At 44.1% G+C, this 23,098-nt stretch overlaps 3 protein-coding genes across 4 annotated transcripts; 1 reads left to right on the plus strand and 2 right to left on the minus strand.

Annotated features, from left to right (window-relative positions):
* Positions 1-1,849: 1,849 nt before the first annotated feature.
* On the minus strand, positions 1,850-10,146 carry LOC119363437 (pre-rRNA-processing protein ESF1-like). The gene is made up of 7 exons (XM_037628789.1): positions 9,435-10,146; positions 8,652-8,768; positions 4,760-5,127; positions 4,280-4,442; positions 3,973-4,101; positions 2,480-3,192; positions 1,850-2,371 (listed from the first exon to the last, which is right to left on the minus strand). The coding sequence occupies exons 1-7, from the start codon at positions 10,068-10,070 to the stop codon at positions 2,125-2,127; spliced, it is 2,373 nt and encodes a 790-aa protein (XP_037484686.1). The 5' UTR covers positions 10,071-10,146; the 3' UTR covers positions 1,850-2,124.
* A 172-nt stretch (positions 10,147-10,318) lies between these two features.
* LOC119363438 (glycerol-3-phosphate acyltransferase 9-like) lies at positions 10,319-20,293 on the plus strand. 2 transcript variants are annotated; one of them, XM_037628791.1, is made up of 13 exons: positions 10,319-10,538; positions 10,644-10,701; positions 13,791-13,909; positions 15,819-15,918; positions 17,700-17,795; positions 18,157-18,253; positions 18,345-18,432; positions 18,504-18,600; positions 18,962-19,047; positions 19,140-19,259; positions 19,348-19,446; positions 19,736-19,813; positions 19,923-20,293. In XM_037628791.1, the coding sequence occupies exons 1-12, from the start codon at positions 10,453-10,455 to the stop codon at positions 19,782-19,784; spliced, it is 1,095 nt and encodes a 364-aa protein (XP_037484688.1). In that variant the 5' UTR covers positions 10,319-10,452; the 3' UTR covers positions 19,785-19,813; positions 19,923-20,293. The 2 variants fall into 2 exon arrangements, with proteins under 2 accessions (XP_037484688.1, XP_037484687.1); XM_037628790.1 differs by having other exon boundaries at positions 10,320-10,538; positions 19,736-20,293.
* A 535-nt stretch (positions 20,294-20,828) lies between these two features.
* Positions 20,829-21,794, minus strand: LOC119367660 (NDR1/HIN1-like protein 13). The gene has a single exon (XM_037633123.1). The coding sequence runs from the start codon at positions 21,740-21,742 to the stop codon at positions 21,134-21,136; it is 609 nt and encodes a 202-aa protein (XP_037489020.1). The 5' UTR covers positions 21,743-21,794; the 3' UTR covers positions 20,829-21,133.
* Positions 21,795-23,098: the final 1,304 nt, after the last annotated feature.

The following is a 23,098-nucleotide window of genomic DNA, read 5'->3' on the forward strand; positions in this document are numbered from 1 at the left end:
TCCACCTCGGTAATATCGTAGCGGTGCTTAGGCGAAGCCCTGCGTTGGTAGCATCATCAACACCGTCATCATGTCGTTATGCTGACGGAACTCTCCCGCAAAGCTCTGCTGGATCGGAGTTCGTGGGACGTCATCGAGCTGAACGTGTGCTGAACTCGGAGGTGCCGTACGTTCGATACTTGGATCGGTCGGATCGTGAAGACGTACGACTACATCAACCATGTTGTGCTAACGCTTCCGCTTTCGGTCTACGAGGGTACGTGAACAACACTCTCCCCTCTCGTTGCTATGCATCACCATGATCTTGCATGTGCGTAGGAAATTTTTTGAAATTACTACGTTCCCCAACACATGGATGTACGATAGCACCACCTATCGGAATGCGACAAACATCTCCGTGTCTACATTGCGTTTGCTCCCTCCAATCTCCTCCACTTACCCTCATATGTAATGATTTACATTCAGTTGCTATACTCTTAGAATTGCATGTGTAGGTTGATTGCTTGACTTGTTTTAAGTTGCTAAAATCTGCCAAGACTTAAAATTGAGAAAATGCTAGATTTTTATTTGGTCAAGTAGTCTAATCACCCCCCTCTAGACATACTTTCAGTCCTACAACTTCCCAATTTCTTCAAGGTGCGGAGATGTGCGATGATCGGATGAAAATCGTGCATGGCTTTTGCCGGGCCGACGGTGATGCCACCCGTGGGTGTCGTTTCCCTCCTTGGAGGCATTGTCGCGGTGTGTTTGACATTTCCCTTGCTCGGCTGGAGTTGGTTGTTGTCTCCGGGCAAAAGCCTCGATTCGGTAGGACCGACATGATGGCGGCGTCCTCGACGTCGCTCCTCTGTTGGGAGCATCGTGTTTGGATACACGGCTTGGTTCCTCATTGCTTTCCTCCGGTGTTCGCCGTGGTCCTGTTTTGATCTTCGGTGGCGCTATGTACGACCATCGCCAGTGTGTCCAAGACGGTGACTTCCTCGGAGCTGATCAAGTCCTGCCATTCACTTGCCATCTCCTCTTAGGCATTCAGGGTATGGTGCATTGACAAGCAAAGTTCAGTGGGAGCTGGTGGTCTTCAGAGGAGCCTGGCGTTGGTCGAGACGCGGCGTTGGTCTTAGTTAGAGCAGGTGCCTTTGCTTTGTAGTTTTGTTTAGCTGTTGGTGGTTGTATTGGTCTTATCTGAGTGTGTTGTTCGTGCTACCCTCATTGTTCATAACGAGTGGTAGTATTTTTGTACTTGCAATTCTGCCTTCTATAAACCTAGAGTACGTCTAGTCATACTCTCTTAGAGAGAAAAATTCATCCAAAAGCTTAATCTGATGAGAAAGATGGGCTATGCATCACGTCAACAATAAGAACATTTTTGTTTTGTCCGACTCGTTCGTCGAGTGCGCCCAGATTTTTATGGTGATTCAGAAAACTAGTGTATTTGGAGCGCATAGGATATTCTGCAATGGCTTTGGCTTCAGAATTGGCGAACGTTGATTTGCGCTAGGGGCTGCTAGTGCTAGGAGCTACAAAGAGACAGACAATGGAGGCCGGTCGAGGACAGTGACCTCGCCGGGCCGTAGACTAGGGTAGGAAAAAGGAGGCACGTCAAACGTCATAGGAGATGGCCGGCGCAATAGCGTCAGCAGCCGCGGGCATGGCAAGATGCCAGTGCTGGACGGCGAATGAAAGGTGGATATCGGCAGGAAGGTGGGTTTAAAACGGATTGCGGTTGCGGTCCACGGGCATGACAATTTAACCCTTACAGACGCTTCCACCTTGGAAGATATTTGGACTCGACTATCTCTGGATTCCAGCGTGCACACGGCTGTAACACGTGCGAGTGCCACAAGATAAATAATCTTTTTAGCAAAAAGCGAACATTCACTATAGTTGAGTACCGTAACAGTCAGTAAACACGACCCTTGCAAACATGCCTGTTGCACAAGAACGGCTGAGAAAATCTTCAGGGTATTTATCTAGCCTAACAGGGATTTTTTGTCCAGCTGGATCATTGTTCTATCAAAGTCCAAAAATGGCATATCATCAAACCTTCAAACTATTCTGAAGGCTCCAGAGGCACTTTCATCAGGAAAGCTATAGGAATATATCAGGCCAAGACGATCATCTTCTCTATCGTTCACTCGTGCTGCTTCCTTTCTTGAACGCTGTAAGGTTCCTTTTGAGAGACTTAACAGCAGATAACATTTGTAGCTTCTCCGTGGACGCCCCGGCATGTTTCTGCTTGATGTTCCTAGTCGATGCATCATCAGGTGGCAATGTACTCCCCGGAGCTGACTCCTCCACAGGAGGTTCACTATCCAATGTGCCTGCATGCACGCCTTTCTTCCCAGCTTGCTTTCGTTTGAAGTCGGCACTCCTGTACAAAACCATTCAAATTCAGCATGAATTACACTAGTTCAGGTCAAGCATATTATACTGTACATTAGTAAGATGGGTAAATCAAGGTAATGGATGCTGGTAGTACCTTTTGTACTGGGGATCAGTAGGATCCAGCGCAAACAGATGAGACGTGAACATGGGATCAAACCTCTTGTCATTGCTAAGATCTATATGAGGATGTTTGTCCTCGACAGAATCCTTGCCCTTCTTTCCCTTTTTACTCTTGCGTTTTATGTTAAAGCCCTTTGCACCATTGCCTGCATCCTGATCAGCAACCAAGAGCTCCAACTCTTCTTTAGTTGCTTCTGGTTCGAAATGTTCCTCTGGAAGCTTGTCCTTTCCTTTCCCTTTTTCTTTACCTTTGGCCTTCACCTTCTGCTTCTTCATTGGCTTAACGTCTTCATCAGACTTTTCATCCTCAAAGAAATCATCATCTTCATCAGCACCATCTTCGTTGCTATTGTCATCATCATCATCATCCTTCGACGACCTCTTCCTAGCTTTCCGCTTTTCCTTCATTTTTTCTTGGTGCATCTCCCAGACAGTCTTCTTCTCGCTGCTCTTCCTCTCAAGGATACGTTTGCTAAGGTCCTCAAGTTCCGTGTTGAATGTTATCTCCATGTCCTGATCATCACTTTGTTCCTCATCCGATTTATCTCCTTCTAGTAAAAGAGCCAACCGTTCCTTATTTGTTAACTTCCTTTTTGCTACTCCATTTGGTCGAGGCTCGTCACCAGAATCATCTACATCATCATCTGACTCACTATCACTCGCTAAAAATACACCAAGGTCATCTAACTGCGTCAAAAAAAAAAGAGAAGACGTTATAAGATGTCAAATCAAAGAAAAAAAATAGAAGGACAAGAAACAATGACATATACTCCCTCCGTTCCTAAATATAGGTCTTTCTAGAGATTTCAACAAGTGACTACATACAGAGCAAAATGAGTGAATCTACACTTTAAAATATGTCTATATACATCCGTATGTGGTAGTCCATTTGAAATCTCTAAAAAGACTTATACTCCCTCTGTTCCTTTATATAAGGTGTATTTGTTTTTTCAAAAGTCAAACGAGTGCAAGTTTGACCAAGTTTTTAGAAAAATATATCAATATCCACAATATGAAATTTATATCATTTGATCGATCATGAAAGGTAGTTTCATATTTTATCTATTAGGTATTGCAGATGTTTCTATTTTGTTCTATAATCTTGGTCAAACTTTCAAATGGTTGACTTGCACGGAAACCTATACACCTTATATTCTGGAACGGAGGGAGTAGATTGAAAGTTTTCATGAGAAGGAAAGGGTAGAAAATGCATGTCATCAACATAATTCACAACTGTTCCAAGAAGATTAAAAAAAATACAAGAGCTAAGTAATAGAGCTGAGGGCAGGCCTGGCGCAGTGGTGAAGTCCTCCCCACTTGTGCCAAGAGGTCCTGGGTTCGAACCAGCCTCTCTGCATTGCACTTTGCAGGGGTAAGACTAGGTTCCTATAATCCCTCCCCAGACCCCACCTTGTGTGGGAGCTTCTATGCACTGGGTCTGTCCTTTAGCTAAGTAATAGAGCTAACCTGTTCATCGTTGAACTTCCGCCTCAGTTTCTTCTTACGCTCTGGCTCATCATCATCCCATGTGAGCTTAACTTTGCTGTGTTGCAAAGCACGAGTCTCAAAATCAGGCTCCTTGTAATTCGGAGGTGCCTGCATGGAGTCAAACAAATTATGAACTGAAAATACCACTTAGCGCGAGGGGAAGGCAAGTTGTGCTTAAATAACATCATAACTTATTCAGCCACTTCTGGAAAGGGTAACATTTATGCTGCCAAGTGCGAACAGTTTAATATGAGTACCAACAAATATGGGTGCAGCTACAAGATACCTCTGTAGCCACATCGCGAGCAGGATGTTTGAACTCCATAGAGTCCGAAATAAACTGCAAATCGAACACATTTGCTGTTTTCAAGAACTCGGTACCATCAAGAGTGGTGTATAGGTGATTTGCAGTTGTACTGGAATCACACACCACAACTGCATAGTAGTACCTGCAGCAAGAAACATAATCACAAGAGAACACAATAAGAAACTATTGGAAAGTAACTGTATATGGACTATAGTTCATATAAAAGATGGACAGACAAGGCTATTTGGACATATGCACACAATCCCAAACATGTGAAGTAGAAGCCGCCGTAGTTACAATTACATTAGGATTTGAACATTTTAATATTTCAGTTAATAATATGGAGATTCAGATCATGGTTTTAAAATACATGTTCGAACCCATCTCAGTTAGTCCCAGACAAACAGATAAATAAACATGATGACAATCAGCAAAAAATATCTATGTTTTATTCCTAACCTCAGTCTGTTTAGCTCATAAGTACGCAGCTTGTTGTTCTCAGAATCAGAGTCATGCTCATCTTCTTCGTCATTGTCTTCATCACTGTCATTGTCATCATCTTCATCACCGTCATTGTCATCTTCAGAGTCATGCTCACGATCTTCTTCGTCATCCTCTTCATCACTGTCACTGTCATTGCCATTATCATTGTCATCTTCCCCACCATCACCATCACTATCACCATGAATACCAAGAAGAGTAGACGGGCCTTGAGTTGTCTCAATGTTCATGCACTCCAGTCCAAATTCTGACGGATATATTGAGACTGATAGAACTCGTCCACCTTTTGGGATGCAAGATGTCATCACCATATACAAGTCCACCGCCTGTTGGAAGGGGCAAAACAAAGGGATAATATCACTGAACTCAAGAAGCAAAACAGAAATTGCTACGAGCAAAAAGAAGGTAAATCCCAATGGGTCGTTTGTATCCTCAGTTCTAGTAAAAGCAGGATTTCATTCAGTTATCAGAATATTAAGTATCAAAGACATTTGTTGGGTTGCCATAAAAATCACAGGAAGTGCTTTAATACTTAACTAAATATTGGACATATTTTAAATGAAAATACAATCATTACAAGTGCATTTGAGTGATGGGGATTAGGGATTTCTTTGGGATGTTTTACTGCTAGATATTTCACCTGTTCTCAACAAAAAAAAAGAATAGAAACATAAACATCTTTAAGCCAAACAAACAGAATCTATGTATCGTACTTCAACCTAACAAACCAGTCACACACTTCGTGGCACGACGTCCTCTACTGAATCTGACTGACTGCTCGTCCGCCATTCCCAGGATGACTTTGTGGAGTGGTGGTAGCAAACCATCCTCCAGATGCCCATTGCCACACGTAAGGGGGCTTAATTGGCAATCATGTTTACGTCGTGTTCTTTTTTGTTTTTTTTTACTCCGGAATTGTTCTATGGTAATTTTCTATTAAAGAAAAGTTCAAATATGTACAAGTAAAGGTAACGAAAAGAACTAAAGAAACCTAGGGTGTGTTTGGTTGTAGAACAAAGTAGAATGCAATGTAATGGTTCCATCTCCTTGTTTCATAGAGCTAATGAGATGGAATGGAACGGTTCCGTCTCGGTGTTTGGTTTCCTGTAAATTCAATGCTAATGCTGACAGTAGACATCATTTAGCAACTACTAGTATTAAATTCATATCAACTAGTACTGGTACTAAGCATCATTTCTAAAAGCAATAAATCACCGTGTGCATCTACACACATCTTCGAGCAGGATAGAAGGAAGCGCCGAGGATTTGATTCCTTGCACCTTCACTCAGGTCAAGGCGTCGCCTGGTCAACCCGCTGTCCAAATCAGCCTTCCTTGGTGGGCAGCACCAGCGTAGGTGGTGACGACGGAGAGCTGTGCTCGGGAGGCGGGGTCATCGGGTCATGGCGTGGTGGAGGTGGAGGAGCAGCTTGTCAGAGCTCGGGTGGGCGTAGGTCAGAGGTTGACGACAGTGGCTGTTGGGGTCAACCGTAGTGCAGAAAGAGGCGGTGGCGGAGGCTGGCATGGCAATGACAGTGAGGGAGGAGGCGCCTGCGGAAGCCGGTGATAGAGCTGTGCAGAGGCGAGGTCATGGAGGATTGGCTGTCAGGTGCGCAGAGTGCATGGAGGCACGATCGAGAGGAAGTAGATGCGGGCAGGGAGGCACAACGCCGGCCGGGCGCGAGGAGATGGCGGCTTTGCTGCACGGCGCTGCGGGCGACGTCCATGGCGACCGGGCAGCAAGGTAGAAGTGGGTTTGGGAGCTCCTGTGAGGGAGCCTGCAGGGAGGAGGGCGATGGACGGGCGGCTCGTAGGCCGGCTGGCTTCGCCGGCGGTGGTTGGGAGGCCAACCGGCAGCTGAGCGCGCGGGATCGGGCGCGTCTCCCCCGGTAGTGGCTGCTTGTTGGGGTGAGACGAGAGAGGGTGAGAGGAATGAGTGTGTTCCGCATCTCGGGGGTATATGCGTTCTGTTTTCCTCTCGAGCCAAACGCAGGAACCGAGGTCAGGGACATCACAGACCCATTACATTCTACTTCGTTACTGAAACCGAACACATCCCTAAAGATATACATCTATACAATTCCTGATTTCTGCAGCATTGTGATGATTTGCTCTTAGCTCTGATCTTGAGGTCTTTCTTGAGGATGTTGCACCACCCTTGAACATGTGGGGCAGCATTATGATTTTTTTGTCATTCCATAAGAGTACATATGCTCCAGCAGCGCATGATTACTAGTTCAAGAGCAATTGTATTAGGCTCTGTTTTTAAGGCGTCCCGCCTTGGACGCTTAGGCGACGCTTAGGCGATAAGGCGCCCCGCCAGCGCCTTACAAATATGCCCGCCTTAGGCGCTTAGGCGTCGCCTAGGCGATAAGGCGCCCCCCCAGCGCCTTAGATCGCCTTACCGCCTTAAAAACATAGGTATTAGGCAAGTGGCTAGAAGAGCCTCATCAAAGAATGATATTCCTCTGTTCTTATTAGGAATGATCATCTGTCAACAGTTTTGATCAAAAGGGCAGTCCCAAAATAGGTGGACTGGAAGCAGCACAATGAAACCATGGTTTTTGAGTCGCGACTCATGCGAGTCGCTCTGGGGCAGCGACTCGGAAGAAGTCGAGCCTGCGTTGTGACTAGTCGCGACTGAGAGTCGCGAGTCGACACTAAGTTGAGTCGACCATATTTTTGCGACTCATAGACTAGTCGTCGACTAGTCGCGACTAGTCGAGCGACTCAAAATCCATGAATGAAACCATCCCTAGCGTCGCCAGTTTGCTTGACAGAATCAAAGCTGAGGTCAGATTGTGCGCAGGGACAGTGGTGACGGACCTTAGACAATTTTGCCTGCAGTGCCTACCACCTAGTGTGTTGCGTTGTACTTTGGGGTGTGGCCTCTCGTAGGCTTGTACATACAACTTCTTCTATCAATGCTCACCCTGTGCGTTCGGTTTATTCGGTTTACATGGTTCAGTTTATACGGTTTTTCGGTTTGTACGGTATTAATACTTCGGTAAATACGGTATGAAATTAAAATACGGTTCGGTTTCGGTATATACCAAATTATTTCGGTATGGTTTCGGTATATACCATAAAAACCAAAGTTGACGCGAATTTGAAAATGATGTAATAATAATTTGCAAATTTATGACTCAAAACACATATTATTTTACACAAATAGTATATGACTATATATATAAGTATATATGCATGCATTAATTCATCTGTTGATGGTTATCGACATGCTTAGCATTTTAAAAAGAGAAAAGTGACTATGTTACAAGAAAATTTTACATGCTTATTAGTGAATTTGACTCATGTACAAGAAAAATGACAACTTGTATGGTTGTTCATCTCAAGAAATATAAATTTATTTTTACTTCGGTTTATTCAGTTAACCGTTCGGTTTTTCGGTATATACCATAAAAACCAAAGTTTAAATCGGTATGAAAAGTTCATACCATACCGAAACCAGAAACCATAAAAACCATAAAATCGGTTCGGTTCGGTTTATTTTCGGTATGGTTTTTCGGTTCGGTTTTGAAATGCACAGGGTGAATCAATGCATTGAGACACAAGGCTTTTGCATTCCATCTAAAAGAACTAACAAACCAGCAAAAGAACATGTTTTTTTCTTTCCAGAAGTCCTGTTTACCATCATCTATTTTTTAAAATTGCCATCCACAGAGCCCTTAAGAGGTTTATTAAGCAAATACAAAAGCTGAAAAGAAATGCAAGTGGCCTAAAAAAATACTTTCGAGGTCAAGCAACGGAAATAACCAAAAGCATGGCTAAAATAATTTAGGTGCAGAGGATTACTTATCAGGATAATAGAATTAATGAATTTGTGCGCACACCTTAATGTGATCCCAGTCCATGTTAACAACAGCAAGCCTATGAGTTTCCTTATCAATCATAGGTGTATCATCATGCCTCGCCATCAAGTAATGAGCAATGTCACTGCCGACAGAGCACTGCAGAAAAAAGACAGCAGGAATTATAAGGAATGCAAGAAACATGTCTCTCTTGACGACAAAAAAAAAACAGCTAGTAAAGTGTCCCATCAAGATAATTTAGTAACCATATGGAAATCCTAGAAATAAAAACACATGACCTACCTAAGAGACCCGTATTGGCAGGCAATAAAACCAACTATGCAGTAAGTTGCAGAAAAAAATCAGTATATAAGATCTAGAGGCGCAGTTTGAAATGGTTCTTGCAGTCACATATTGAGATGCGTGGATTACAGAAACACACATTTTTCTGTTTCTGATAAGCATCTCTCAATAAGCTCCACGTTCTACAAGAAAAAAAGAAGACTACAGCAAGCACAAACATACACCACAAGTTGAAGAAATCCCCATAACTGTTAAGTCTGTAGCCTTCATAGTTGGGATTAAAACAGCATCTGTGCAATCGACATGGAAGATGGAATTAAGCAGCACATATCAAATAATTACTAACTACCAACCAGACCATACATCGCACATACGTATCAACATAAGGACGTGCTTTTATAGTTTTATTCTCTCCCAATTCACAAGCGAGAGCATAGGCGAAAATGGAGAAGCATGCAACCTTTACAATAGCAGAGAAAGGTAATCAAACGAAACATCATAGAATTGGATGGGAAACGTCACCTCGTCATCCTCCTCCTCCTCCTCTTCGTCATCGCTACTAGAACTTTCTTCTTCAACTTGCTCATCCTCTTCTTCCACCTCATCGTCATCATCTTTTTGGACCAGCTTCACTTTCTCCTTCTCTTTCTCCTTTTCATCCCCCTCCTCTTGTTTGAGATAGTAATGCAGCATGGGGTTCTCCTTGGCGCCCTTCTTGCGGCGCCTGCCGCGCTTGTCCACCGGCGCCTCCGACGAAGCGAACATCGGGTTGGTCAGCATGCCGTTGAACCTCGAGTCCAGGGCGACCTTCGCCTCCTTCCGCCGCATCGGCCTGAACCTCGGGTCAGTCCGCGCCGCCGCGAACCTCTCGTCCTCCATCGCCCGCTTCATCTTCTCGTCTCCCCGCTTCACCTCCGCAGCCCCCGCCCCCGTAGCCTCGGCCTCAGCCCCAGCCTTCTTCTCCTTCTTGGGCTTCTTCCCGTGCTCCTTACCCTCCTGCCCGCCCTTGTGCTTGCGCTTGGCCTCGTTGCGGGGAGACGCTTCGTCCGCGGCGGGACGCTCATGCTTATCCTTCCGGTGCTTTCTCTCATCTTTGGAGTTGGATTTCTTGGCCTTCTTTTGACCCTTGAGGTCGACGGAGTCGGCCGTCGGCGCCATGGCGGCTGCTGCTAGGGGTGCAGTGGCGGCGGGCGGCGGGCGGCGAGGGTGTGCAAGGAAGGGTATGGAGGGTAGCCGGAGTAACGAACGACCTGGACTATATGGATCCTACGTGGGCCGAGATGGACTACAAAAAGACCTGGCCGCTAAATGACCGGCACTTTGGCCCATGTTCGCATACAGGCCCCACATGTCAGCAGAACGGTGGTGTCCACTTGTTTATGAGCCGCTCCCTCGCTGTACGTCTGATCCACGCATCATCAATTCGCTGGACGTACCACGACTCATTGCGCCCAATCTCACGCCCGTTGCCCCATCGCCAAGCCTTCCTCGGCGTTATCGCCGTCGCCGTCGTCTCGCCGGCGTCGGCCGCTGGGAGGAGATGGCGTCGTCGCTGGACGCGCCCAACCTCGACGATTACCTCACCGCGGACTCGCTCCCGCAGGAACCCCCGAGGAGTCTCACCCTGTAATAGCCCTAACACCTGCCGCTGCGTCTTGCTTGCTTCTCGATCTCGCTCGCTTGATTATCGATTCCAGCTAGATTGTTGAGGCGTTTGATGTGGTTTTACAGGCGCGATCTGCTGGACATCTCGCCAGTGCTCACCGAGGCCGCGGGCGCCATCGTCGATGTGAGTACCTTTTCTGATCCTTTTACCTTCTCTCGTTTCCTGTGGGAATGTATGAGGTCAGTAGTCGTTTCTAGGCTTATGGTCTGCAAGGTTTAGGATAAGGGGAAACGAGCCTCTTTCAGCTTTTCTATTTGGTGGAAAGGTGTGTAAGAATTATTATTTTGATTTACAAATGTTTAATTTGTGTGCTTTTGGTTCAGTTCGTGTAGGATTCTAGCATGTTGCTATTAGCTGGATGTCCTGTCATTGGCCACCTTGATTTAAGACCTCTTGAACTTTTGAGGGTTAGCTTGTTGTTTACTGCCACTATTATCTCTATATGGCTATTCTATTCAACACATCTCCAGCTGTAGTTTACATATTTGGCTTAAAATAGTGAATGATCCTGGATTAGATGAAAGCAATACGGTCAGTCAGTCGAAAGACTGTTTTTGTTTTTTCTGTTTATTTAGGAGGGGTTTTGTTATAATTTCCAATTTTTTGACTCTTGGAATTGTGTGGTTAGTATTCACCATTATGTAATTTTGAAATATTGTTATGAAGGCTTCGGTCTGGCTGAGACTAACTTAGCTTATGCGAACACCCAATTGAAAGGGCTAACATGTTTCTCTTGCTAGAACGAGTGGTGCTTGGATGAGTATTCCTTCGATATAGTGACTGCATTATAGATTACAGAAGTTCTTGCCATTTTTAAGTTCAACTTTTTGATCGGATGAAAAATGTCTAACTGCTGATCATTTTGTTTTGCTCGATAAAGTCAACTTTTTAGGAAGTGATGATAAGTCAGTAGTTAGTACTGTCACAGCTCTCCCTTAGTGGCTGTTCGGATATAGGGAATTATATGTGAGATTTTAGAAAACGAGTTTTTGGAGGATTTGTAGGAAAACCAGTTTTGGTTTGTTATTCTGTTAAGGTAAGTACATACAATACCTTGTTTGGATGGGAAAATAGAAAAACACGATTTTGAGTTCTTCGTTTTCGGGGGAATAGAAAAACAATTCATGGAGGTGCGGTGCTTCGGCTCGCTCTTGGCACCTACACGCACAGCAGCGGACAACCACACCGTAAACGGCTCTCCGGCGGGGTTGCGCGGCCATCACCGTGGCCGCCGGGGTGGTAGCGCTGCTCGCCTGGTTGTGCTCTGCTTCGTTCGCCGGTGTCATGAATGCTGGTCCAGGTCCCCATACGTCGCTCCGGTGACGAATTCTTTCCGCCATGAAGATGCACGTACATACAGCTCACATATGACAAGACACAAGCACATGGCGTAAAGCACCTTGATTGATTCTCAGGCCAGGCACGCATGTTCCACCTAGCTGCTGGATTGATTCGCCGGTAACAGCAGAGCACAACGCACATGCTAGGGAGGCGCGACGACGACGCACAAGCTGGAGCATATGGACAACGACGGTAATTGTGAAGCTGCCGATGGACACAATGGCAGCTGGCCGCAGTCCTCGTCCACCATGGAGGCGCTGGGCTAGGTGGAGCATCGCAACCTGCTCCTGGGTGCCTGACCGAGATCGGCAATGGCGGCTTTTGGCTTTGTCAAGCTGCTGTCAAGGCCGTCGGAGTGTACCATGATCAGCGCGTCGGACTTCATTGATCTCCTGATGCATACAGAAAAGTCATTTATATAAAAACGTCTATTAGTCGTTTTGTATAAACTGGGTTTTGGGGCTTTTGGAATACTCAGTTTAGTGTATCCACGAGTTCGTTAGATAATCCAAACAATTTTCTGGTTGTTACACCAGAAATCAGGTTTAAGAAAAACTACTTCTCTATAATCTAGGTATCCAAGCAACCCCTTAATGGAGGTATAAAATAGAACATTGAACATTTTGTCATCCTTCATGGATATGAACTTGAGCATCTTTCGTGTATGTATATGTTCATAGCCTCTATATTTTGAACATGAAATACCTGTTGTTTGAGGTGCACATAATTTGAATGTGTTGTGTTTTCTGTCTTATGGCATAATATTCGCCTTATCCAATATAAGAGGAAGCCAAACCTGCAAGTCTGAGCAGGTTGTAAATTAGAAAATAATAGTGGTTATTCATATTTGGGGAGGTGGAGGCGGGGAGAGGATTATCTCTACTGCTTAAAAAGAATGTGAGGTTCCATGTTTCACTTTTCTTCTCACCACCCCTTCGTGTAACCTTCTTTATATGATAATCAATCACCTTAATTTACTTACTTTTTGAACGAATTCACTTTAATTTACTTACCAAACTTCTCAGCAAAATATAAGGTAAATCACGGGCAGGATTTGATAAACATTTATTTACACAATCGCATTTATTGGCAGGTTGATCACAAGCTAACATACTAGAATATTTATATCACGTTGCGACGCACGGGCATTGTCCTAGTATATTACTATAAGTCTATCAGGGTCCAGTTTGTGTTCAAATAGGTTAAAGAGTCCTATTCTTTCAGTTTGATTCTCACTTGTAAGGCAGCCCCTTTATGGCCCTGTTTGGTTCAGCTTTTATCGACGGATTCCGCTTCCGCGCAGCAGAATCTGAACCAAAGGGCGAACCCAGCAGAATACGATTTCAGAAATCCGCTGCCAAAATCTGAACCAAAAGCGGAAGCAGCCCAGGACGTGCTTTCCAAAATCTGATTCCGCTGCGGGCCAAAATCCGAAAAAGCTGTATCAGTTGGTTTGCCAAATGACCTACATCTTTTTCACATCAGATTTTCCACAGCTGTTTTTCCACAGCAGATTCTTCACAGCTACTTTTAGAAATCCACAGCCGAACCAAACAGGGCCTATGTAATGAGGGAGGGACCCGTGATATGAGACCAGCAAAGAATTAGAATGAAATTATCCTTTTACTTGCTCAACTCTCTCTCCTGAGCGTAGGGCTCTCTAGTCTCTAGCCCTAACCGCAGAATCTCCCTTGGGCGCCCAATCACTGAATCTTCAACCCTAGCCTAAACCTTGTTCTGAAAGTTTCAGTTCTGACATCTTTATGCCATGTCTCATTGACCACCAAGTATATGTGTCTTAGCTGTGCTATGATTCTTTTTTATGCGTTAGGTGCCTAGTTATGACCTTGCTTGTGTTTGCACTTATGCAGGATTCATTCACACGTTGCTTTAAGTCAAATTCTCCGGAGCCATGGAACTGGAACATCTATTTGTTCCCATTATGGTGCTTGGGAGCAGTCATAAGATATGGACTACTGTTTCCGCTAAGGTACTTATGTCCTATGACCTGAATTTTATACTGAGCTTTTGGGATATTGCTTATTCTCATATGTAATATTTGTACTTCTTTTTCCTCTTTTGATTTGATATCAGCACTTCTGTTATTCTGCCTTCTTGATTTATTGTGAAAATATATTTGGTTTGGTTCTAGGATAATGCAGTAGAATAATAATAGGTTTACATGCTATAGCTCTTTCAAATGATGTTTCAATCTTTGCCCTTTTCTTTTTGAGTGCTGTGTGTCGTACAACCTGCACTAAACCAGGCTTTGCAGTTTGCACATTTTGTGCCCTTCTGCAAGTATTATTTAGCCTATCATAACCATTGTTTTTAAGGTGGTAAGGCGAGGCAAGGCGCTGGGGGGGCGCCTCACTGCCTAAGCGCTAAAGCGTAAGGTGAGGCGACGCCTTAGACACATACATATATAATATATGGCAGACAATTAGGAGATTCAACAACTAGCATTAACATAATTGAGTGTACATAAATGGCAGCCAATTTGGAGATTTAACAACTAGCATTGATATAATAAGCTGTTACCAAAGAATAGGCATCATCTTGTGTATATGACAGAACGGTGCCTTTGAACTTAAGATGCATCCTCCTCATCAATATATCGCTCCATAGCTTTAAACTTTCCAGTGTTCAAGGAATTGCGTATCTCTATCCTAATCTCTATGGATGCCTCAGGGCACTTATCCGCATCACTGAAACCCCCAGAAAGGTGCTGCTTCAGCCTTTTAACTCCAGCATGGACTATCTTGCCACACAATGTATTAAATCTTTCCTCTCTAAATCTGGCCAGAACCCATACTTCCAAGCTGGGTCATTGGATAGATCATAAGCATTACCAGCCAAAGGATCCATCAGAGCAGGGACACCTGGCCAGAAAAAAAGAGAGAAGAGTCAAATAACTAGAGCAACTAGATTAAGCATGGGGAAGGAGAGAAGCGGTGGTGGGGCTGCTGCCTTGTGGATGGAGAAGCAGATTTGGGAGGAAACAGATGCAGAGGAGAAAGAGCAGAGCAGAGCAGGAAAGCATGGCAAGCTTTGGTGCTGGATGGAAGAAAGAGCAGAGGAGAGGAAGGGGGAGGAGAGAGGGCGGGAGCCATACCTTGCTGTGGTGTTGATCTTGTGGAAGAGGTTTCACTGGAGGAGGATTGGGAGGAGCTGCAGCTGGACAGGGGTGGGGAGTTGTGGCCAGGGAGGAGGAAGCCGTCGCCAGAGGAGAGACCCTCTCGCTCTATAGCTCTCGCTGGAATCCTGGAGATTTGCACGCTCTGGTTTGATTCTCTCTGTATCTTTCCCCTCCTCATAACTGTTTTGCTCGTGAGCCAATGTTCCCGCGCAGCTCAGTTTTTCCTGCCTGGAATCTCTGTTCCCTGCCTGTCAGACCAGAGCGTCTGATTTGGTCCAAGGCATGTGAGGCGGCCCTAAAGCGGACGACTCAGACGCCATACAGGCCAAGGCGGATGCCTTACTCAATAGTCTAAGGCGAGGACGACGTCTTGCCATCAGGGAGCGCACCCTGACGCCAAAGCGTCGCCTAGGCGACGCCTTAGGGACGTCTTGAAAACAATGATCATAACCCCATTGGTGTAAAATTGTTACGTGTGCAATTACATTTGTTCCTTTGATGCCTAGAATGTTTTTCATGTTCCCTTTGAGGCTGTAAGTTTTCTTCTCCAAAACTTGTAAAATAATTCAATACAAGTAATGTACTGGAAAATAATTGAATTTTATGTAAATTTTTGAAGAGAAACATTTGTCTTCTCTGTACTTTTCTTTGTATGCTAGTGTTTACTACTACTAATTAATTCATCCAGTGTATCTTCTGCTTTCATTGATTTCTTCGTAAATATCTAATCTAGTCATCTGATAAGTTAATTGTGTATCAGGTTCTTAACACTTATACTAGGATGGATGGCCTTCTTTACTGCCTTTTTTCCTGTGCGTTTCCTAATGAACGGGAAAAATAGGCTAAAAAGTAAAATAGAGGTGAGCTATTTTATTTTCATGAATCAGTTTATCTCTTATTGTGGATATGTCCATATTCAGTGTATATGACCTCATGAGCTAAAAAGCACGGACACGAGGACAGAAAGACGGGGATACGCATACGGGGATACGGGATACGGCATTTTTCAGAAACAGCCATTCGGGGATACTGCAAGTATATATAAAATAAAATAAAAATATGCCATGTAATAGAGTTAAGACAGAAAATTAATGAGAAGGAAATCAAAATAGAGAATCCTGCTCCATTTGGTGTCTCTTTTTATCAAGTCCTTGATTGATCCTCGTCCTCCCATGCCATGCAACCTAACATCAAGCAGTACAAGGAGCAAGTATTCATCAATCATCATTCAAGTTCAACAGCAGCACAAGCATTCAACTAGCAACTAGCAAACATGACATGGGTAGCAACAGGCAACAGCAAGTCAGCAGCAGCGGCAGCAGGCCGGCAGCACAAGCATTCAAATAGCAGCATGATTACTACAATCATTCAAAGAGCAGCAAGCACACCATCCATTAGTTCAATGGAAGGAATCCGAATAAAAGAAATGAAGAAGTTGAGGAGAGGCTACTGGGTTTGGAGATTGGGGAGGGTTACCTGCCGTTGTGAGGAGAGGCTGCTGCCTGCTGGTGCTGTGGGGTAGCAGTTGCCGGTCGAGTGCAGGTGTCGCCGCCGGCGGCGGCGTTGAGTCCAGGCGGCGGTGGCTTCGATCCAGGAGAGGCTGCGACCTGGGAGCACATCGCTTTTGTGTGGAAGAGATGCGTGCGACTCATGTAAAACATAGGGTTTCGTTTTGGGCCTGGTATTGGGCCAGGCCGTATCCCAACCGTGTCACGGACGTATCCCACCGTATCCCCTCATTTTTTTCTTTCTTTTTAATCGAAAATCAGGGGATACTGGGGGACACGCGTATCCTGCCGTATCCCGCCGTATCAGAACGGCAGATCGGCAATTCCTGCCGTGTCCATGCTTTCTAGCTCATGAGCGGTCTGGCGTGGAGCTTTAACTGTACTCTTGGTTTCAATGTCAATTATATGTCTGTGTGTGTGCATTCATGTCCGTGGTTCTTTGGGTTTGTGGTTGGGTGAATGCGGTAAATCTGTGCACCTTTCTGTGTTGCTTCAAATTTCAATGGAAGAATGAATTAATAACAAACTATGGCAAGTTTGTTTCCGCTTTTTCCGGTGCTGAATCGTGGGGATCAAGATCTTTCCCTTTTCCCAGTGAATACCAATACATAACGATAATTGGCACTCCATCAGTTAATCCCTTTTTGACATCTTTTAGGGGTTTAGCCCCTACAAGCAATCCAGTTATATCGTATGTTGTACTGTAAGTTAGTTTATTGTGATTGTATCTTTGAATCCTAGTAAGTTTATTTGTTAGATAACCCTTAAAGCTTATTGAGTTAACTAGGCTTATGCACTCACATGTACTTGTACACATAAACTGTTGCTATTGCATTTAGACTCTGGAGTCATATAAACTGAGATATAGGTCAGCTGTTTGGTCCTGCCTGACACCATTACTTCTTTTGGTCTTGCACCTTCATGTTTGTTTTGCCAACTTTGTTCACATTAGTGTAGACTCTGGAGTCATATAAACTGAGATATAGGTCAGCTGTTTGGTCCTGCCTGACACCATTACTTCTTTTGGTCTTGCACCTTCATGTTTGTTTTGCCAACTTTGTTCACATTAGTGTGGTTTTTCTTTAAAACTTCTTGGGTTCCGAGTTCATTAATTTGTTTCGAGCTTTGTGCAGAGAAAGCTGGTTGAAATGATGTGCAGTGTTTTTGTTGCTTCTTGGACTGGAGTGATCAAGTACCATGGACCACGCCCAAGCTCACGCCCTTATCAGGTTAACTTTGTTTGCTTTGTTTACTAATATCTGAGGTACATGTGTGGTTGTGAACACAAGAGAAGTGTGACCACCTTCACTTTTGAGGTGTATAAACATAACAGCTGTTAAATTAAAGGCTTGTTCCCATGAAATACCACACGGAAAGGTAGCACAAGCCACAAGATATTTTTCTATCGCATACTTCTAAATTTTAATTGTGGAACATGTGTGTGCTCTGTGCCATGAATACATAATTTTTTTGTTTAAAATCCTATCTACAGGTCCACGTTGTTCTTATAAATAACATTCATTTCTTTATCACTATAAACTTCTCAGTATAATTAATACCCTTGTATTAATCTTCTAATTATTACAACAGGTATTTGTTGCAAACCATACATCGATGATAGATTTTATTATTCTGGAGCAGATGACAGCATTTGCTGTCATCATGCAAAAGCATCCTGGATGGGTTGGTCAGTTTCCTATTCTTCAGAAACTTCTCTTCTAGTTTTTGTTTAGTTCTCAATGCTAGAATTTTGATTTATTTATTATTTCCCCTCTCAGGATTTATTCAGAAGACTATTCTGGAAAGTGTGGGTTGCATCTGGTTTAACCGTAATGATCTCAAGGATCGTGAAGTAGTTGGAAGAAAGTAAGTTTTTTCCTTTGCAACTCTTTTCTGTTTGAAGATCTGTTTATTCAATGATTTTTTTTTCTTACCAGGTTACGTGATCATGTTCAGCATCCAGACAACAATCCTCTCTTGATTTTCCCAGAAGGAACTTGTGTTAATAATCAGTACACTGTGATGTTCAAGAAGGTAAAGTTGTACACCTGAAATCTCTTTGAATATTCTACGACAGTACAAAGTTTATGCAAGAGAGAATTCATAATTCCATTCTTTGCAGGGACTTAAGTGATCATATGTATGGTATCAGTATAGCATCTTGTTTATCTGTCTCGGAGTTCTCTGCATGCAAATCATTAAGACTTGTAAATGAGTTTGGAGAAAAGAAAACGAAAGAAAAATACTTTTCTTTTCACTCAGTACACAAGCTGATTAAAACAAACACTGGAAACCAGTCATCTTATTGCGTGGCATGTGCTTTGTCATTTTTGCTTGTTGAGCGTGATCACACAACTATGCATTGATTAAATTATTTCTTTGCTTATATTTTCAGGGTGCTTTTGAGCTTGGCTGTGCTGTATGTCCAATAGCTATCAAATATAATAAAATATTTGTTGACGCCTTCTGGAATAGTAAGAAGTATGGAATACAAACAAATATATGCATTTACTTTGTTCACACCTATATACCTTCCTTTTTTCACATATTACCTCGCTTGAAATGTTTACCAGGCAATCTTTTACAATGCATTTGGTTCGTCTTATGACATCATGGGCTGTTGTTTGTGATGTTTGGTTCTTGGAACCTCAGTATCTCAGGGAAGGGGAGACAGCGATAGAATTTACTGAAAGGTAACACAAAAGTTTTGATAATGCTTTTTTCTAAGAAAATACCAAGGGTCAGAGTAATCTTTTATACCTGATGCAATGCTTTGTACAGAGTGAGGGATATGATAGCTGCTCGGGCTGGTCTTAAGAAGGTTCCATGGGATGGCTATCTGAAACATAACCGCCCTAGCCCCAAACATACCGAGGAAAAGTGCGTAAAATCTCTCTCTCTCCCCCTCTCCCTCTTGCTCCCTTCGTTTCTAAATACAAGTCTTTTTAGAGATTTCATTGTGGATTAGATACGGATGCATATAGACGGATTTTAGAGTGAGATTCACCCATTTCGCTCCGTATATAGTCATATTGAAATCTTCTAAAAAGACTTAGAAACGGAGTATATCTTAATATAAAAACTATAATAGAGGATGTTGATTTGGTCAAACTAGCCAGTTAACCATTTTAAGTTTACTTAATATCTAACAAGCCTTTTCAATTTTCAGGCAGCGCATGTTTGCTGAATCTGTGCTGAGGAGACTAGAGGAAAACTAAATAGCTATCAATCAACTCAGGCTCTCCTGGTTAGTTGAGGGATTTCCCCTTAGTTGCCTTGTAATCTGTTAATCACCCAAGTGAGACCTGGGACATGTGGAAATGACCACCGCAGTTTTGCTGTAAATTTGTTTGCAGTTTGACAGAATCAGTAGCATGTGCTTGGCAAGAAAGAACTATTGAATCAACCTTGCTATACATACGACACTGCTTGTCCGATTTTTGTACGACGCATTAGATCAAGCCGTTGATGCGCTGAACAAAACTGCAGTGGACATCAGATTTTGCGTGGTACACAAATTGAACCATGAAGCATTGTACGCATAGTGGTTCCGCTATTGAATGGATGCGTGCCTATAGATCTTTTAATATCTTATGATTGGTTAGTGTTAACACGTAAGCATTGGTGTTCTTATCAGTAGATGCTGTATTGGTATTTGACCTCTGTTTCATGTGGACAGTCAGTCCTGATCATTCTTATATCCTTAATCATGTGATTATTTGTTTGATGTTCTGTGTAAATGCGAGAGATACAACTGGATTGCATCTCCGAAAAAACAAATTGGTTAAGAGGTAAAGCATCGGTATTTGCACAATTAGATGCTCTAACGAAGTTAGAAGAAACGAGAGATACGGCTGCATGACTTTCGAAAAATACATATGGTGAAAGGTTAAGCATATATATATAAATAGATGCTTGCACTAAAACAGAACCAGCAGCGTGCCCTTTCAGACCATGGTTAATTATATTCTACTCCGTCCGTTCCTAAATATAAGTTTCTTTTAGAGATTTGATTAAGAGCAAAATAAATGAATCTACGCTCTAAACCATGTCTACTTACATCCGTATATAGTCCATATTGAAATCTCGAGAAAGACTTCTATTTAGAAACGGAGGGAGTAGCTTCTATCTTACTATATTTCGTATGTTTTTGCATTGGATCGCCAGCTGTTAAATTTGTTGTCTTCTTTTATGTTTTTAATCAGATGTTGCATTGTTAAATATGTTATCTTTTTATCTTGCAAGACATTTGAAACCTTCCGATCCTCACATGCATTCACACTTCATTACAAATTTACAATGATCACAAATTTCATGACATGTAGACATCTGGAACCAAATTTCAGCGCCCTTTGATGCTCACATCATTCTTTTTGCATTAGAAGGATCGCAGTCTATAAAATGTAGTCACCAATACATGTACGTCAAGCACATGAATTAAAACAAAGGAATCACCATTACCACCCCAAACCCAAATGACAAGCAGTTATGTTCAAGAAGAAAGAGAAATAAATCAAGAGGGAAGGAAAACTAATAGAAGAGCAGCTGTGAATGATCCACTAGAAGTCTAGAAGTAGAGCGTGCAGGGCGTGTTCCTGTCCTCCTGGTGGAGGCTGCCGTCCCCGCTGATCTTGAACCCGCAGTCCGCCTTCATGTGGTGCTCCTTGGTGTCCCACACCTTCACCTGGAACCTCACCGTGGAGTTGAGTACCAGGCGCAGCCCCACGCTGCCGGCGCCCACCTCGCTGGCGAAGCGCTGCCACGCGGGGTCGGTCGGCGTCGGGCCGGAGGCGGCGAGCTCGCCCTGCACTAGCGTGTCGCCCTTGGGCGGCTGGTAGAAGGGGTACATGACGGGGCCGGACGCGATGAGCTCGTCGTCGTAGTAGACGGAGCCGTAGACGGCCTCGAAGTGGATGCCGATCTTCTGGTTGGGGTTGTGCTCGTTGACGGCGAACTTGACGGGCAGGTTGGCGGCGCCGGACTGGCGGTTGACGTTGGGGATGCTGAAGTCGGTGAGCGTGAACTTGGGGCGGTGCGGGCGGAGGCTGAGCCAGAGCACGAAGAGGATGATGCCGGCGATGAGGACGAGCGTGAGCAGCACCGCGCAGAGGAAGTTGAGGCACCGGATCGCCGGGCTCTGCCGGTGGTACGACGGCAGGCGGTAGTTCCGCGGCATGGCTGCTCGATCGATCGACCGGCGCCGGCGCTGTACCTGTACGTGTGCAGTTCGTGACGCTGGTTGGTGTACGTGATGCGTATGCTTGCGTTTGACGATTTATAGGTCCACATGCGCCATGCATGCCACGGTGTGCAAGGCAGTAATATTCTTGCCGTGCGCCAAAGATGGCACACGCTAGCACGCAAAACTGTTGATGACGAACGTACTGGATGTTGATTCCCGTGAGGCTGGCTTTGACAGAGCTGGACTGCTGGAAAGTGAAGCCGAATAACTCGAAAGGGCGAGCTCTGTTTAAGCGGATGGGCGAGCATACGTTCTCCTGTTTGTTTACAATAAGATATTTTTCTCTGTCGTGGTATGGTTCTGCCGCATCGTTTCTCTGTAAACGTATGATGTACATGTTGTAAAGCAAGCTCCCTTGCCTGTAAAAGTAGTACATATTCTGCGGCTCTGACTAACTTATTCTTGAATTCTTTGCTTGAGGTTTCCTGCGGATATGGGAAGAACAGTTGCCGAAGCTTCGCCCTCGGGCAGACGCAAAGGGAAATGCTGCAGACCCGAGATGGCAACACCGTTCCTTGGATTCGTTAGCTAAAAGCACCTAAATTTACTATGGTCTATGAGGATGTCACTGGTAATCCCTCCCATCCATGTTGATTGCCGTTGCTTTAGTACAACTTCAACCATTTTCGTACGAGTTTTTTTTTTTTGTATATGTAGTATATCTTTCTAAAGAAAATATCTCAGGTATTGCATATCCAGAAAGGCATCCTCGTGAACCTGGCACTACGACTTCCCAAGGAAGCAAGACCATGGTGAGATGCGCCAGTCCAACAAGGAGCGGTCCCAACTAATTGGCGAGTGGTGATTGACAAGGCAAGCATATACAGTACCCTGATAATTTACGTGCCCAAATGGTAGTTTGTTGGACGCTGTTTTCACTGGCAATTCTTTTGAAATATAGAAAGGTGTGCTCTATGGTTTAGAGCTTCTCAAGAAGGTGATTATATGAGTATTTGACAAAAAACCTACCACATTAGGGGTTACCGTCCCACAGAACTACCACTTTCAAAAAGTGACTGATAACTACCAAAAATTTCTAATTTTGTGACTAAAAACTACCACTTTTGAAAAAAGGCCAGTTTAGACGATTTAAACATGTTTATGACATGCGGGGCCCACCCGTCAGAGCTGATGTGGCGGCAAAGTCAACTCCGTTTATTTTGACCGTTACGTTGACTGTCATTACAAGTGGGGCCCACCTTCAGCATCAATCTTCTTCTTCCTCCTCCTCTCTCTGTTTGGCATTTCGTTGAACACTTGCTGTGCACCCGGGCTTGAGCTCCGAACTCC

Source organism: Triticum dicoccoides, chromosome 2B, assembly GCF_002162155.2.
Source record: "Triticum dicoccoides isolate Atlit2015 ecotype Zavitan chromosome 2B, WEW_v2.0, whole genome shotgun sequence".
Taxonomy (NCBI): domain Eukaryota; kingdom Viridiplantae; phylum Streptophyta; class Magnoliopsida; order Poales; family Poaceae; genus Triticum; species Triticum dicoccoides.